Here is a 17,264-nt window from a genome sequence, read left to right as displayed (position 1 = left end):
TGCTCCATGCTCATATTGCTTTTTATGTTGTGTTGCTGTGTTACTAAATAAAAGCAAAAATTTAAATAACTGTGTTTCCCGCCGCATTACTTATACTTTGCTCCAATTCATTATCATTATCTGAACGACACTCAGTAGTGTGTAAGGTATGTAGATGACTTGAGCTTCAGTTGGCAGGAAGATTGTTTGTGCTGTGCTCTTAGCCCCTTCATTTAAACGAAGCCAAGCAGGCTAGCTATGCTTCCAAACAGTGTAGAACCTGTCTTAATTACCTTATTTTTTTAACCTTACTCTTCCTCCAGAACCAGTTGCTTGTATTCACTTTGTCAGATGTTTTTATTTCAGTTTCATTGCGTCACTGTGCTGAGGCAAACTTAATTCCAATTTGTGCTCAGACGTTGCAGCCAGACAGTGTAACCCACAGGGTAATACCATATACTGTATTAATATTTTAGTGTTTTAATAAGAAACCTTTAGGATGGTATGAAAAAAAAGGAAACCGCCCATCCATACACACTATGTCCAAAAACATTGTCTATTAGCATTAAGAACTATATACAGAAAGACCTAAGGTTTTGTAGTAAGCACTACTGTGGTCAGCGTATGTCTGCTTTGTGGAAGTGTTTGACACTGCCTGATCTTGTTGCTCTTAACAGATGTGGCCAGTGGTGTGCATTTATGGAGGCTTTCAGGGTAAATGTGACTTGCATGTATTTATCTTTTATTTCTCCCATGACGCATGATCCTCATCTGCGGTATGACGTGACAGAAGCAACAGTCACTCGCATACCACTTTATTATCAGTGCAGAAAATACTTTACATACGTTTCACATAAGAACAATAGAGTAGCTGTTCCTAGCTCTGTAGCGTGAAGACACAGATACTGTGGTTCTGGACACAGTGGACACACAGTTTATTAGGCAACCTTCTAATTTCCTTCTAAAAGGTAAATTGCTCAACTAAGCTTTAAGTAATTAGTACATTAATACATTTGAATCAGCCCTAATACGCTGAGAGCTCTTCTGCAGTCTTACACATAAACTGCCAAATTAGCAGAGTGGCCCTCTCAACCCAATCCAGTACTAACTGGCCTAAGACAACACTGGGCCACTCAAACTCAAACTCTCAAAATGATCTCCCAAAAGCTCAAGACAAGATAGTGATGCCAGCCTTCTCTCTTCACTATTAAATCAGCTCGATTTTAGCCAACATTTAGCAAATATGTTATAAATGACAGCTAGTATTCTCCTCTAAGCTTGTTGAAGGTTCACATATTCTTTACATAACTTGGATGAATCATGTGCTCACATGTACACAGTCAGCTTGTGACTATTATGTGATAAGGGCAGACATTGCTAATGGGTAGGGATTGGACATTAGCAAATGCAGCTTTGAAAAAGCCAAAGCCGGTATAATTATTGCTCATATAAAAGAATATTCAAATCTATAAGTTGGAATGAACATATAGAATGATAAAATGATCACAAAATATCATATAAAATAGCATAGATATCTTGTAAGGCCTGATATTGATCAAACCTGTTTTTCATCCTGGAAGCACAAGGTCTAACAAACAATTCATACTCTTTTCCCAAAATAGTGAAAAATCTCTTTGATCTTTATTAAGTTGGTGTGTTTCCTTGTGCCATGTCATACCGATTCTGGACGGCAGATGATGACTCGTCATGCTATTTGGGCAGGCATTCCACCCAGATACAACTCTGCCACTTGCTTTTGGGCAACTTGCTTTTTTTATTTGTTTGTTTATGAGTGAAATGTGACAATCTACAATAACCAACATTCAAAATTATGTAAATACACCATACTTTGCCCAAAGGTTAATTTTCATTGGTTAGCCACAAAAATAATACACCATGCCAAGAAAAATATTAGGTGTACAAATTTTTAGTTTTAAAGCGTCATTTGTGTAACATATAATTGTAATTAAAAACTAAAATATTCTCCCACTCTTTTAGCATTTTATCATAACTTGCGTAGAATTGTCATTATATTCAATAAAAATAACCTAAAAATTAAGTAGCTTGAAAATGAGAACAGTTTATGTGTCACTTCATTCATTACGAGTTCAGTCCAGGAAAAAGAGCTGCAAAGGTGTGCATCAATGTGTTCTCTTCTTGGAGATAATATTTTATCTAACTGTGCGTGAGATTTGGGTTAGACAATTTAAAGATGGTGAGCGATTGTGAACATAGTGTGTTTTAAAAATGTTTAACTGACAATTAAAAAAAACTATGCAACATCATAAAATGACAAATGACATTCAAATACAATTAAAGGAACACTACATAATGTTATGACCTTAAAATTACAGCTTCAAAAATATTGTGATGATCCACTGAGCTGTAATTGGGAGCATAGAACCTCTGTCCTTGTCACTCTGGGTTCAGTACTGCAGAAACTGCACTATGTAAGTTTTGGAGGAGGACAGGAAACCACCCACACTGATGTGTCACCTAAACCTCTTCTCATTAAAAAAAAACAAAAGTTGGATCCAAAATGTCCGACTTCAAAATGGCCACCATGGTCACCACCCATCTTGAAAAGTTTCCCCCCTCCCATATACTAATGTGCCACAAGCAGGAAGTTAATATCACCAACCATTCCCATTTTATTAAGGTGTATCCATATAAATGGCCCACCCTATATATATATATATATATATATATATATATATATATATATATATATATATATACACACACACATACATACATATATATATATATATATATATATATATAAATATAAATAATCAAAAAATAAACCAAGCATACTTACGTTTTTGTTACATACCCTATAGTGACTAAACTTGGATGGATGGCATTCGTTTGCTTTCATGAAAACTTCAACAGAACAAAACCCCATAAATTGAAAACAAGGACGAAGTTGATGAACAGATGCAAGTGTTGACAGAGTGTATATAAACCAGAAAAATTTGTAGCTTCAGCCAACTTCAGCCAAACTGAAAATTGGACACATGTTGTTCAACCGGTTAAAAATTTTATCTGTTTAAGGGAAGGCCAAAGATTTTCATTGGAAGTCTTCCTAAAATAACTGCAAATAAAAAGGAAAACAAGTTCCAGTATAAAATACCACAAATGACTAGTGACTTACTCACAGTGCTCTACACACTTCCTTACTCTCGAGCTAAACTGACAAGTGTGAGACACATTTAATGCATTTTGACTGGGCTTTTCTTTGGAATGGGCCAAACTCCATCAACAGCAGGTTCCAATTCCACTGCCAATCTATGTTTTGAGTTATTAATAGTATGAACACCATAGTATGCTTCAGACCTTGGAAATGGCATTGGATGTGCTTAAATATCAATTCTGGAGTGTCATTCTTATAAATAGGAATAGTTCTAAAGGAATAAAAAGGCTGTAGTATATTCAGCAACAAGCTTAGAGACACCATAAATACATAGATATTTGAAAGGTGCTAAGAGGAGAACTGTTGTTATATGGAATGGGTGTATAGAAAAATATTAGGAATTAATCGGACTGTTGTCATGTGTGTAAATGTGCAACAATGCTAGAATAGAACAGTGAAATACTCCTAATGCTTTACGGTGACATCTGGTGAGGCCAGACTCCATTAGCCCTATTATAGAGACGCCTCTGGATTCGTGTTGCGGGAAAGCCAGAGTAATGCATAATTTCACTAGAACTTCAGACAAATAAAATGATACGTGTGTAAATCGCAAAAGCTCCGCTAAACCTGAGTACTTTTGTTGTTAAGGGAGTTTGTTGGTGGTGCAATGTTGTATGTGTCATGTGTAAACACTAATGGGTGGTTTCCCATACTGGGATTAAACCTAGTCCTGGACTACACTGCATTTTGAATTGTGATTTTCCATTGAAATCAGGATAAAGTCCAAGACTATGCTTAATCCGTCTGGGAAACCGTCCATAAAAGAAAAAGGATTAACATATTACCAACAGACACAGTCATGAAACACCAGAGCAGGCAAATACACAGATACCACAGATAGGTCTGGGCCTAAAGATAAAGCTAAAGGGAACGTGAGATGCTCTGGAGCAGTTGTCCATGAACTGAAGTTAGCTACATAGCGCTTTTCCACCAACGTGAATATATAGTGACCTGAAGACAGGGAAAGGTTCCATAATTAAGCGTCCAACATCAAGTATATGCTCCATTCCCAGAGAAACAGGTTTTTATTTCTAACCAAGCAAAATGGTGGCTACCGGCATCTTTTGTCATGATGTGTATTTGGGAGCATGGCTTAACGGTTCAGTGACTGGGAGAGAGATATACACGTAGCCGCTGTTAGCAGATAACTAACGGCTTCTAAGCATGCACGAACAGGTGAGAAAACCAGTAAGACAAGATCAGGAACGATGAGCAACAGTGAGAGATAAAGGCGTTCAGAGCAGTTGGTTTTCCAACAAGGTAGTGTCGCCCTCTGCTGTTTACACCGAAAAATAAAACAGTGTTTTTACAAGCAAACAATTTGCAAACATCAGAAAATCACTAAAAACTGTAGTCTTTTTGTAATAATTTTCTATTTAAAGCTTAGCAACAAAAAAAAATTCACCAGTTTTAAAAAAATTCACCCGTTTTCTTGTTAACACAGAGTACATTTACCAGTAAATATTTATTCAGGAGTTTACATGACTCTAAATTGCAAAAGCCGTTTTCGGTGCAATAGTGTTGAAATAAGCATCTAGTGTTTGCTGATTACGGGTGGTGTCACTGCCACAGAGCTCCAGGTTTTCAGGGTCCTGGGTTGGATCGTCGCCTCAGGTCACTGATTTTGAGAAGTTTAAGAAGTTTGTGTTTTCCCTGTATCTGCATGGGTTTCCTCTGAGCTCTCTCTATATATATATATCTTAAGATTTGGAGCTCTTGTCTGAATCAGTTCGGTTCGTAAGTGGAAAAGTTCGTTTCTCGAGTAAATTTTCCCCATTTAAAATAATGGAAAAGCATGTGTTCCAGCCCCCACCCCGAAAGTCACCTTTTTTGCACTGATATGTTTACAACGCTCTCAAATTATTAAAAAAAAATCATGTAGCGTTACTAAAAAGAAAAAAAGAAACACAGTGGTAAGAGTAATAAAAAAGAAATAAAAAACTTTAAGTGGTTACACATCGCTACCTTGAAGACGTGACGACTGCCTGGAGCAGTAACACAGGCCCTGGCTGTATGACGGGAGGTGGGGGGCGGGTGGAATAACGGAGAGTAGGCGAGTGAATGTGGGCAGACAAAGCATAGATACGGCTTAACTTAGCACGAATTTCGATGTCTGGGTGCGCTGGGAGACTCGTCTATTGGGTTCAGTGGCTATTTCCAGCCGCCGGCTCGGCGGAGTCTCGGGTTCGTTTCTAGAGTCATGGTCCGTTGGTGGAGGCAAAAAATATTCAAATGCCCGATTCGTATCTTGGAAAGTTCGTTAGTAGAGATTCCACTGTATTTGAGTACATTCCACATAAGTTATTTGCATGTGGTAAACACAAGACATATTGAATATTTGAACTTATGCATGAATGTTTATTATATTGTATCACACTGACCAGTCTTCACGCAGTAATAATGACCACCAAAGGTCGTCTATTGAAAGAAAACAATAATAAAAAAGGAATGCAAGTTAAGTCCATGTCCAGTTCTGTGGAGGGAAGGACTGTGTGGTCAATAAAGAAAGTGCTGCTTTATATCTTGGAGTTTGCTGAAAAAGAAGGATGTGTGTCACATAATTTAAAAAAAGAAGGAACCTCTGGTGCTCAGTAGGGTCTGACTGATATATCGTTTTTTTCAGTAATACTGACTGATACTGGTATCCTTTATCATTATTGGAATCAGAAAACTCTGATGCGGCAGAAACCAGTTATTTCTTTTGATTTAGGGTTTTGTTTCTTGAGAAACTTACAATTACTTTTTCACGAGTTGTTTGCACTTTGTAACTCTTATAGAAATTAGCAATATTCCCTTTTGATTAATAGCAAAAAGGTGTGTGAACATGGTCATTTATTATCTTTGCACCTCACATGAGATTAAAGTCTAATTGCTTTGTAGTCCATGGATGAAGCACTTTATGCTCCACAGAGCAGGCCCCCCACGTGGCAGTAGCCAAGGGTTCATAGATTTAGCATTGAATCTGTGACACACCCAGGCCACTAGGTGCCAGTATAATGGCTATTCCCTGTGAAATCTGTGAATTCTTGTTTTTTTTTAATAAATAAAATTTTAATTCAATAAATGTGTTTTATGTTCAAAATATTCTGCTTAAAATATTAATATTTTGTATAATCACCTGATACTAGTGAATGGAATTTTTAACCCTTTACAATAACACAGTCAGGCCCTAGTGTTCATCATGAGGACAGGCTTCTGCGATTGTTTGCCATTTTTAAACGCAATGAAACAGCCAGTTACATTCAAACATAAGCATTATTGCAATATACATTTTTCTCAAAATAGACCTCAGAGCCTAGAATGGTTTAAGCTGGTGATAACCCAGGTGCCTGTGCCGTCCACTGAATGTCCACACAAGTGTCCATATAATGTCCTTTCTCCAGCACTAGGGTTTTTTTTTTATCTCTATGACATCGTTTGACATTATCCAAACCATATCTGCAAACATATGTACATGACAAGCAGAACAAGTCAATAAACAAGGGCCCCTTTATGAAGAAGGCTCAAAGTCTGTGCATTTTACAGATATTCACACAGGTGTGCAACACTGTTTGGTCAAATGCATGAGGTCCTAGCTTTGCCTCTGCTTTAGTGGAATGGATTTATGATACTAAGTTCTAATATGAATTTCCAATAATACTACTGCCCGCCTATTGCATTAGCCCTTCAAATCCTTTCTTTCTTGTCTTCTGGCATAAAGGAATGAAGTGAAAGGTATGTAGACACTTAAGACTTCTCAGAAGTACTTTCATGGACATACTTATTGAACCCAGAACCAAAGTTGTTAGAGTTAATGTAGGTCCCAACTGGACTTAACAGCTAGTTATTTTGTGCACATTTTAGGACACGCACTGTAAGCAGTGTGCGCTACTTGTAATACAAATTAGATATAATCACACACTTGTGCAACTTATATTAGGAAATCCCATTCAACATAATGAGAAAGATGATACAAAACCTGTCAATCTACTCTTTTCTTTCCAATTTTGTTCACTGAGGTCAGTAAGTGAAATAAAAACGTGTCTTGGCCTTGATGTACATTATTTCATAACCTGTGTATTTGGAAATCCAATTTTCGTGCGAGTCGCAAATGTCATAATGCACCTAAAACCCAGAGAAGAAAAGAAGAAAAACTAAGGGAACAGAAAGGTCTGATTCTCAGGTCTGATCTAAGAAAAAAAAGAGTCATATTTTAGTGTCTACATAATATTTCTCATGATGTTGAATGGGATTTTTCACCAAAGTTCTGTGAAGCTTGACAAACAATAGTATGACAATAGTTCATACACGTATGGACAGGTCCGCTGAATGAATTTCAGAGTCTTATGCTCTATATTTCTTTGCCTCCAGAGAGGATTAGCTACGAGTTGATTGGACTGCTCCCAGCCTTGATGAAGAACACTGTCCTTAAACCCAACCGCACATAGTGTCCGCGAATAACGCAACTGGGTTTAGTGCACAAGCCCTAGATACTCTTCATCTGTAAGTTTGTAGCTCCTCTGGATAGGAATCTTCACAATGCTGAATAAGCCATTTGTGATAAAGTGCGTAAGCCAGTGGGTGGATCCAAAGTGGAGCCCCACCCACAACATGGATATGCTGAAACCCTACCAATGTGCTTTATGCTCCCACCACTTCAATCCAGTTCATACTGTAGAACACAGTGAAGTCCGTGGGGTGAATCCAGCAAAGCTCAGAAATGTCCACTGCTAATAAAGACCCCTCTGGAAGTGGCTCAACCTGTAGCTCCTGTCCTGATCTAAAACTAGGCATTGAGACTTTATACCACCAGGGCCCTGCTACTAGATTTGACAGTTCTGAAAATGTTTTCATTTTAATGGAGCAATACATCATTTTTTAACCAACTTTAGCAATATTTATTACAATACTTTCTCATAATTTTTATATTTAATTCTTGAAAGTGCAGCCAACATACGGAGAATTAAAATGCTTTTTTATCTTTAAATAAATGAGTTTATGCTCCGTAGAGCAGCCATGTTTATAGGTTTGGTGTAGAATATTTAGGCCACTAGGTGTCAGTCCAAGAATGTTTCATAACATGAAGAAGAATCACTGGAAAAATGAGAGATTGCTCCTTTAACTGATCTAAATACAGATGTGTAAATTTTGCAATGCCGATAACAGATCTAAGCTTTTTTTAAACTGTAGATTATGAAATAAGGTGCTACCAAGACCCTACAGGAATGGTGCCTGTGATAATGAAAGCAGTTTCTGGACAGGGCAGTGGTCTCAGGTGGTCATCACTGCTGGGCCAGCAGAGCACTCCGATTGGCCTTCATCTTCTCCAGTCTCTTGGACAGGTGACTGTTGCTGGCTTCCAGCTCGTCAATACGGTCCAGAGCAGTCCTCAGCTGCACATGGAAAGGGCAATGAAAAAGACTTGATTTTTGCTAGTACTACACAGGTGTTAGTGTTTAGAATTTGAGAGTTGTTATATCTACACCTCTTTATTGATTAACATCTTTTTATATATATATATATATATATATATATATATATACACACACACATACACACACACTGTGTGCCTTTAAAACATAAAACATTAAAAATATATTCAAATAAACGTCTGATTCTGTTATTGGTTTCTCAGTGCTCAGACATGCCATTCTTTTGTTCATTTCCCCTCACCAACCCTCACTTTTCCTTTGTTTAAAACTTGAATAATATGCTTAAATAAATATATTTTAGATCACAACTACAAATCAGGGGTTGCACAGTGGTGCAGCAGGTAGTTCTCCCTGTGTCTGTGTGGGTTTCCTCCGGGTGACTGCCTGTGAGGAGTGTGGTGTGTTCTCCCTGTGTCTGCGTGGGTTTCCTCCAGGTGACTGTCTGTGAGGAGTGTGGTGTGTTCTCCCTGTGTCTGCGTGGGTTTCCTCCAGGTGACTGTCTGTGAGGAGTGTGGTGTGTTCTCCCTGTGTCTGCGTGGGTTTCCTCCAGGTGCTCCAGTTTCCTCCCACGGTCCAAAAACACATGTTGGTAGGTGGATTTGAGACTCAAAAGTGTCCGTAGGTGTGAGTGTGGGAGTGAATGTGTGAGTCGCCCTGTGAAGGACTGGCCTTACACCCAGTGATTCCGGGTAGGCTCCGGACCCACCACGACCCTGAACTGAATAAGCGGTTACAGATAATGAATGAATGAACTACAAATCAAACCAGGATTCCTTATAGAGAGGTTAGTAAATGGTTAAAAAAAAACAGGTTCCCAAACTTTTTCTGCAGTGTTAGCAGTACTCAAACATGCCTCATTCATTTGCCTTTTTCTCTCCCCACCCCTTGAAAAAGACTCATACCCCCCATTTTGGGAACAACTGGTTTAAAGAACATATAATCTCAGATATAAAATCATGTTATGCATTATAATAAGTGTTTTTTTTCTGGGAATATTCATGCTTATTAACCTGACAACAACTAAATAACTAATTTTACATGTCTAACCTGCTTCCCAGTACACTATACATATATATAACATTTCATTATAAATTAATGTACAATAAATTACTCTTTCTATTGGTATATAGCTGGTCCATGGCTATGTATTTTTTAAAATGTATTAAAAATTAATTTGCTTACTGTTTTTATAAGATTTGCTCTATGCAAAAGTAAAATAACACCAGCTATCTGACATTAGAGCTATGTGAATAACACAATTCTGCTAATAGCTCTCAAGAACTCTCCTCATTGCAGAGCTGAACTCTAATTGATTAAAGGGGCCTTATATGATGCAAAGACATAAAGCAGTGTGTTCATACAATCCACAGTGGGCCATTTTGTTCTCTGATTGAACAATGATTCACTGAGCCACTTTAAAATGAAGACATCCTTCAAAGGAATCGAGAGGCCAAGACTTTGTTTACAAATCTAAAGTGATTTACTTATGCTCATGCAGTGGCCTACCTCTCTCTGCAGTTTACGCTTCTCCACTTTCAGCTCATCCTCCACTTTCTCTGCTGTTTCAGAGGCACCTTTATAGCGGGCCACCTGACCCTCCAGGCGAATGATCTGGAAACAAGTTCACAAAAAATAACACTTTTACTGTCATTATGCACTTTACGCTGAAGCCACTGCTAATACTCTGCAATATTTACAGACAGTTAGAATTAGAATTACTTTATTGGCCAATGTGCTTGCACACAGAGGAACATGTTCTCCGCATTTAACCCAATCCGTGCAGTGAAACACATTCACACACACACTAGTGAACACTAAGGGGCAGTGAGCACACATGTCAGGAGCGTCTGGTTAGGTGTCTTGCTCAAGGGCACCTCAGTCATGACCTGCCAGCTCTGGGGATCGAACCGACAACCTCCCGGCAACAAGCCCAGTTCCCTAACCACCAGGTCACGGCTGTCCCCTGTTAAAACTACCTTGGCATTTATATGTATATAGTTACCTATATTCGACTAATTTGCATCAGTTCATGTACAATATGTCTTGAAACTACATTCCGGTAGGAGTCTTGTATTGTATCTTTTTAAAAAAATAAAAATAAATTAAGAACCCCCTCTGAATTCCTGATCATAGCTTTGAAATTCTTTAAAATACCAGCTACTATAAGTATACAACTGGCAACCTTGACTGCTCTCTTCTACTACATGTTGGATCTGTGCTGTTTGTGTCTTCACCCCACTTACATTTTGCTCAAGGGCTGCCACCTCCTGCTCTGACTTCACCAGCTTAAATTTCAAGTCGCTGATTTGCCTGTTAGCATCTCCTGCATTGACAAAACAAGACCAAAATAACAACATGAATATCGACTGGAACATGGCACGAAAGACTACTACGACATTCCTGAATTGGAAAATGTACAAATTACCTCTAAACATTAGGTGTGTAACAAACCGAATTGTTTTTTTTTTGCTCAATTAAGAGAGGAATAGGGCAAAAGAAATGACACTGTAATTGAAGTAATAATACTCAATAAATCTCTAGAAAACAAACGTATCAAAGGTTTTTTAAACAACACTGACATGCTAGGGACATTTTAGTGTGGGTTTTATAGTGTATATAGTGGAAAATATGACCTTAATGTGACAGAAACGATGGCAATTAAGCCACAGTGATATTGAGGACAGTGGGAAAAGCTGTCTTACTCTGCAAGTCCAGGATATGAGGGTCTAGGCCATTCTGGAGGTCATTTTCATCTGGACTGACCACCTCCTCTGTGCCATTCCTCTGTTTTTGTTCCACAACAGCTTTCAGCTTCCTGACCTTTACACATTCACACCAGTGATTAGCCAAAAAAACTGTTTAGAATTATGGATAAACAGTAGTATTGAGTGTGACCATTATCATTACCTGGTCAAGCAAACTCTCTCTCTCATCGACCAACTTCCTGAGCCGAATTTCTGCAAGATAAAACACAAAAGCAAGCTTCAGTAAACCTGATTCACTATGCAAGGGATTTATATGCAGTGTGCTGTGTTACTTCATGTTAAGTATTTGTTGAAGTTTATTTTAGCAACAAATAACAATGATATTAAACATGTCCAAATGTAAAATATGAACAGAGAGCAATGAAAAACCGCTAATCTAGAGTTATACAACTGATCCCTGATCAGTCATAATTTTCCTTACTAAAGCCACAGAATTTTGTTAGACAAAACTAATCAAACATAACTCTTGTGTACAGTAGATGGCAAAAATGATTTTGGAAACCTGCTCAAGTGACATTCCTGAAATCAAGGGTATCATTAAGTACAGTGCTCAAATTTCTTGTCCACAGTGGGCATCTTAGAGCAGTTGAATTAGCTAATTATAAGGGTTATAAGAAGGTAGTTTACAAACATTTTGATATATAGTGGAACACTAGGTAAGTTTTATTATAAAAACACATAGTGCAGTTTCTGCAGTGCAGAATAGCAATGACAGAGGCTCTATTCTCCCTAGTCCAGGTCAGTGGAGTATCACAATGATTTTGAAGCTATCATTTTAAGGTGAAAACATTATGTAGCGTTCCTTCAAATTAGACTTTTGTTGGTTTGTTGCGTAAACGTGTGAAATGTTGTTTGATAAATCATAAGCTGTAGAGTGATTCACACTTTGCAGTTCTCTCTCCATATTAAAGACCAAATTTATTCATGTTCACTACTGTGAAATTGTATTTAAGCAGCAATTTATATGGTATTTCCTCCTGTGATAGAATACAAATAAATACTAATCTGACCATTTTCAAACCTCTTTTTTTGTGGCAACCAGGTATTATATGTCATCATCCCAATTCCCAATTTTGGCTGATCAATTCTTCATTAAATTAATCAGGCAATATTGTATGGTGGTGTTTTGTTACTTTTATTTAATCAATGTCCATTTAATCATATGTTACATGGTGCTGTACTGGTAGTATATGCCTTCTATCAGCTTGGGTGTCTAAAATGTTGGCACAGAACTGTATGCTCACTGTGGAGGTGCAAATGTAAATGACATCCTCAAACACTCAGTGATGGGGTCTAGACTGTGAGATGAAGTCAACGATGGGAAGATTTTAAAGAGGACATGTATCTAAACTTGTTTCCCCAGTGCATTTGTACATTAATATGGGGCTCTGCAGTGTCTACCAATCCACACACTTTTAAACAAGACAAACCATTAAGTTTTTTGGGGGACTGCAGAAAAGAAAGTCAGAAAACATGGGATCAATCTGATGTCCAAAGTGTGGAGTTTTTGAATTGTACTGCCCCCTCATCTGAGTATCTTCAGCTACCTATGTTTATGTGAGAATGTAAAGTTGAGGGTAAACTCTGTAAAACAAGCTAAATGTATCCAGAATCATAAGAGTATTGAGCAAAATTGGCAAAAAAAAAAAAATAATAATAATAAATAATACAAAAAAAAAAATTAAAAATTAAAAATCAGTTCCTCAACACTGTTGGGGTAAATTGTAGCACATTCTCATATGAAGTAAAAAGGCACTGCAACTTTGAAAAAGGCTTTTTAGGCTGTTTAGACAGCATGAGAACGGAGCTGTGTTGTTTGATCCTTACCAAACCTGTCGCCCACATTTCATATAATATGTTCCCTTTCAATCTTAAAGGAATGGATTAGATTGGCTAAAAATAGATTTATAAATCATGCAAACAATGCAGCAATACTGCAATATACTGTTTGAAAATTCTGCAACTATTTGCCTATTTACTGCAGTAAGAGATTCTACTCATTTTGGAAGGAGTTAGATCAAATGTCTTTAAGGATTTAATTGTATTTGACCACAAAAGCTTTAGGGAGTGATTTGGATATTTCGTTTTGTGTCCCAAAAGCCAGTGCAAATCATCCTTATACATAACATAGTGCTGTGACCAATTCTCCACAACCTAGTGGTAGTTGCGCTGGTTAAATACCTCTATCCTATGCCTGGCATTGAGTATGCTGACCTTACACAGCTGCTCCAGAGTATTCCATTGGTGTACTACAGAGCCTATACGGTCTGTAGGAGTACAGCTGAACATCTGTGTCCACAGTGGTTACACCGGAGTGGAAATCACTAATTAGAAGAGCTGACTACAAATGCTGGATATCTGTTGTATCTTATACCCATACATGAAACATATTGCACACTGTTTAACCCCTAAAATATTGTTCTTAACCTCATTTCCTGACTGAAACATCCTATTATGTTATTATGTCCCTAAAAATGTACAATCAAGCATTAAATTATGGCCACCTCCTTGTTTCTACACTCACTGGCCATTCTCTGAGGTCCACTGACCATACAAGTGCACTTGTAGATTTGGAGTCCATCTGTTGCTCTCTATACACTGTTTGCCCCATTTCACCCTGTTCTTCAGTGGTCAGGGCCCCCACAGAAGGTATGATTTGGTTGTTGGATATGGATCATTTGTGTTGTGTTGGTATGAGTGGATCAGACACAGCAGTATTGCTGGAGCTCTTAAACACTCACTGTCCACTGTTTTAGACAACACCAACCTCGCTGGTCCATCTTGTAGATGTAAAGTCAGAGACAGTAGCTCTTCTGTCGCTGCACAGTTCGTGTTGATCGTCCTCTAGGCCTTCATCAGTGGACACAGGACGTAGGATAGGATACTTGTTGGCTGGATACTTTTTGTTTGATGGATTATTCTCAGTCCAGCGATGAGTTTTAAAGACTGAGGGCTTTAAAAATCCAGCGTCCCTGCCTTGTCTGATCCACTCATACCCATCGAACAAATGGGATACCGTCTATAATTCTAAATCTACAAATTGCTCCTGTATGGTCAGTGGAACTCAGAGAATGGACAGTGAGTGTAGAAACAAAGATGTACATGGTCATAAAGTTATGGTTGAACGGTGTACACAGAATGTCACTTACAATGAGTCACCTAAAGACACAAAGTGGCATTGTTGTGAAGCATTCATAATAACACGGACAACAAATCTGATGCACTGGTGCATTTATAACATAAAAATAAATCATTATACCTATATCTATACATTTAAAATCATCTACATGTACTGTTTTGTTTGTTTTTCAAACACGGATACCAGCATTTTTTGGTTTGACAGTAAAATGCTACAAACGTGACATTATCAGGACAACACAAGAGTTATAGACACATCTAATTGGCATCATATACAGCAGCATAAATACAATATTCAATACTGGCAATACAAGTTTCAATACTACGATATGGTACAATCATGGCTTTCCTTGGTCTTCAGCCTCATGCTGTTGGGTTTTGTTTTGTGTCCTGCAGCAGCTGCCTTTTTTGGATGCGCAGTGATGGGCATGTAAGATTGGTCTAGTGTTACACCTTCGAAGTCTAATGCTCCAGCTTCTTCACAACTATCTACAAACACAGCGAAACCTCTCTCTTCCACTGGCATGCCAAGCGTGCCATCTTGGGGACCATCAGATCTAAGTTCTGAGTCGGTTTCAGAATGGTTCTGAATGTGTGTCGATGAGAGGTCTTCACTTGAGGTGGTTGTCATCTCAACATTATGGAAATGAAGATCTTGGCTGGTTCCTGGTATCGCAGTTTCCTTTACCATTTCATTAGAACATTTCATAGTAATGTTTGCAGAGTGACTTAGAAGTTGGGGGTTGGTTTGGTCTGCGGGAAGTGCATTGTTTACATCTTTAATCAGGAGATGTGGTGTCTTCATTGTGCTGGTGTTACGTATAGTTTGTGGCTCATTCCGTGGTCTGATAACATAATTCACTGCTTTATCTTGAGCTTGTTCTTCTGCAGGGATCACATGGCCTTCAGTAGAAACTGATTGGGGATGAGTTAACGGCTGCTGGTTAGTGCTCTTCTCTTCAAAATGCTCTGAACATCTTACCATGTTGGAAAACTCCAATTTGGCATATACATTAAGAATCTGCATGTCCTCCTCCATCTGAATTATTGGCTTGTCATTTGAGCTTTTAGACATCGTTGTCCCTGTTGCTTTTGTGCATGGTGTTTCCAATGTTCCAACAACATCTCCTTGGTTGGCCACTGGCTCCTCACTAATTGCCTCATGTAACATGCACCCTATATTAGCTCTGGGATTCTTCTGTGATGCACTGTCTGTTTCAGGAGCTTGAACTTCTGGAGATCTCTCTGGAACACCATTGAGAAAACACCAGTGATGAAACACCACATAAAACAACCAGTTAATTTGTTCTTGAAGAAGGACTGATTTGGTGTAGAGCCGACCAAAGCGAATCATCAAGACATTGAGGAAAAAGTAGAAAGGACAACTTTCTTCAGATAAATGATTAAGGGTAAACAGTGGAAATAATATCATTTGATAAGAATGAAGATTCTGAAGTGTGAAAAGGTGCAGAGGACAATCAGTTCCATTGGAAAAAAACATGGTGTAATTGGTTAAATCCACTGTAGAAAAAAATGTTTGTTGATTGAAACATATACTGTGAATTAAAAATATAATCAATCCATCAACAGCAATTTGCATTCATGGAATTTGGCAGATGCATTTATCCCAAAATAAAGAAAGACATACAAGTTGTATTATTTTAAATAGTTAAAGAAAACAGGATTAGGAGTCATGCCAAGGGCTTTTAATGGTGTGGTGCAGGGACAGAAACCTAGTCTGTGACATGGAGAACATTACACTACACTACAGCAACTGCACAAACGTGATTTGTTTCTTTATAAATTGATTCCAAGCAATATTCAGCAAAATCAAAGACGAAACGAGACACCATGGTCTTACCCAGCAGGTTGTCACCACTCATGATGGGTGTCGATGCATCCTGATCCAATCTTGAAGGTGATTCCTCGTTTTCAGTTCCATCTATAGCATTGCCTTTTGTCTCCCCATTTGTTGTCAGCTCAGATCCCAACACAATTCCATGCTTCTGTGAATCATAAAAGACATGATACATTTTAAATTATATTTGAGTTAGCCTAAGATTTAAAAAAAAAAAATTGACTGCTGTCCCCGGCAAACATCTGAGTCGCTCTACCTTTAGAGCATCTCTGAGCTGGAAAACCTCATTCCTCAGTGCATCCCGCTCATCTCTGACAATATCCGAATATTCCTTCTGCCTCTCTAAGGCCTTCAGGAGACCAAAGAAGGCAAGATGGAAGCAGGAAGAGAAAAAGACAAGAAGGGAAAGTTGAAGAAGACAGTAGAAAAACTCAGGACACAGAATGTACACTTTTAAAAATTAAGGTCTGGGTTCTGGCTGGGGAATATGAACAGTTTTAATAGGAGCTATCAGCCATTTTCTCCAGTGATATATCTTTAAATTATGAAACAGCCATTACACAGACACCTAGCCACCTGGATGTATCAGAGACTCTGTAGTAAACCCATTTTATTTATGGCTCTATGGAGTATTCCCAGTTCATTCAGGGACATAAAAGCCATTTGTTTATTAATCAGAGTAAATCTGAAAAAAGAAATACTGCACTGATGTCACCTATTACACCTATTCATTACTTTTCTGTTTGTTTGAACACAAACTTAACAAGCCTTTACCATTCAAACTAATGCTATAACAACACTGATAAAGCAAGTTGTTTATTAGCATGAATAGCATTGTTTTCCTTATTAAATAATAATTTAAAAAAATCTTCTACACAGAAGATAAATATGTAAAAAATTATATTTAATAAATTTAA

The 17,264-nt window shown here is 38.0% G+C and overlaps 1 protein-coding gene across 2 annotated transcripts in view; it reads right to left on the bottom strand.

Annotated features, from left to right (window-relative positions):
* Positions 1 to 5,189: 5,189 nt before the first annotated feature.
* lrrfip1b (leucine rich repeat (in FLII) interacting protein 1b) overlaps positions 5,190 to 17,264 on the bottom strand; it is a 53,824-nt gene continuing 41,749 nt past the window's right edge. The window contains exons 16-22 of one of the 2 annotated variants that reach the window (XM_066664387.1): positions 16,604 to 16,696; positions 16,351 to 16,495; positions 11,494 to 11,543; positions 11,289 to 11,406; positions 10,830 to 10,909; positions 10,093 to 10,197; positions 5,190 to 8,547 (exon numbers count right to left, since the gene is read on the bottom strand). In XM_066664387.1, the coding sequence (XP_066520484.1) occupies positions 8,437 to 8,547; positions 10,093 to 10,197; positions 10,830 to 10,909; positions 11,289 to 11,406; positions 11,494 to 11,543; positions 16,351 to 16,495; positions 16,604 to 16,696 (702 nt within the window). In that variant the 3' untranslated portion in view covers positions 5,190 to 8,436. Of the gene's footprint in view, positions 8,548 to 10,092; positions 10,198 to 10,829; positions 10,910 to 11,288; positions 11,407 to 11,493; positions 11,544 to 14,615; positions 15,735 to 16,350; positions 16,496 to 16,603; positions 16,697 to 17,264 lie in introns of those variants that run through there. The other variant, XM_066664386.1, reaches the window with a different exon arrangement.

This window comes from Hoplias malabaricus, chromosome 3 (genome assembly GCF_029633855.1).
Source record: "Hoplias malabaricus isolate fHopMal1 chromosome 3, fHopMal1.hap1, whole genome shotgun sequence".
NCBI lineage: Eukaryota > Metazoa > Chordata > Actinopteri > Characiformes > Erythrinidae > Hoplias > Hoplias malabaricus.
The sequence above is the reverse complement of the archived record's forward strand: the minus strand, read 5'-3'. Positions and strand labels throughout refer to the sequence as shown.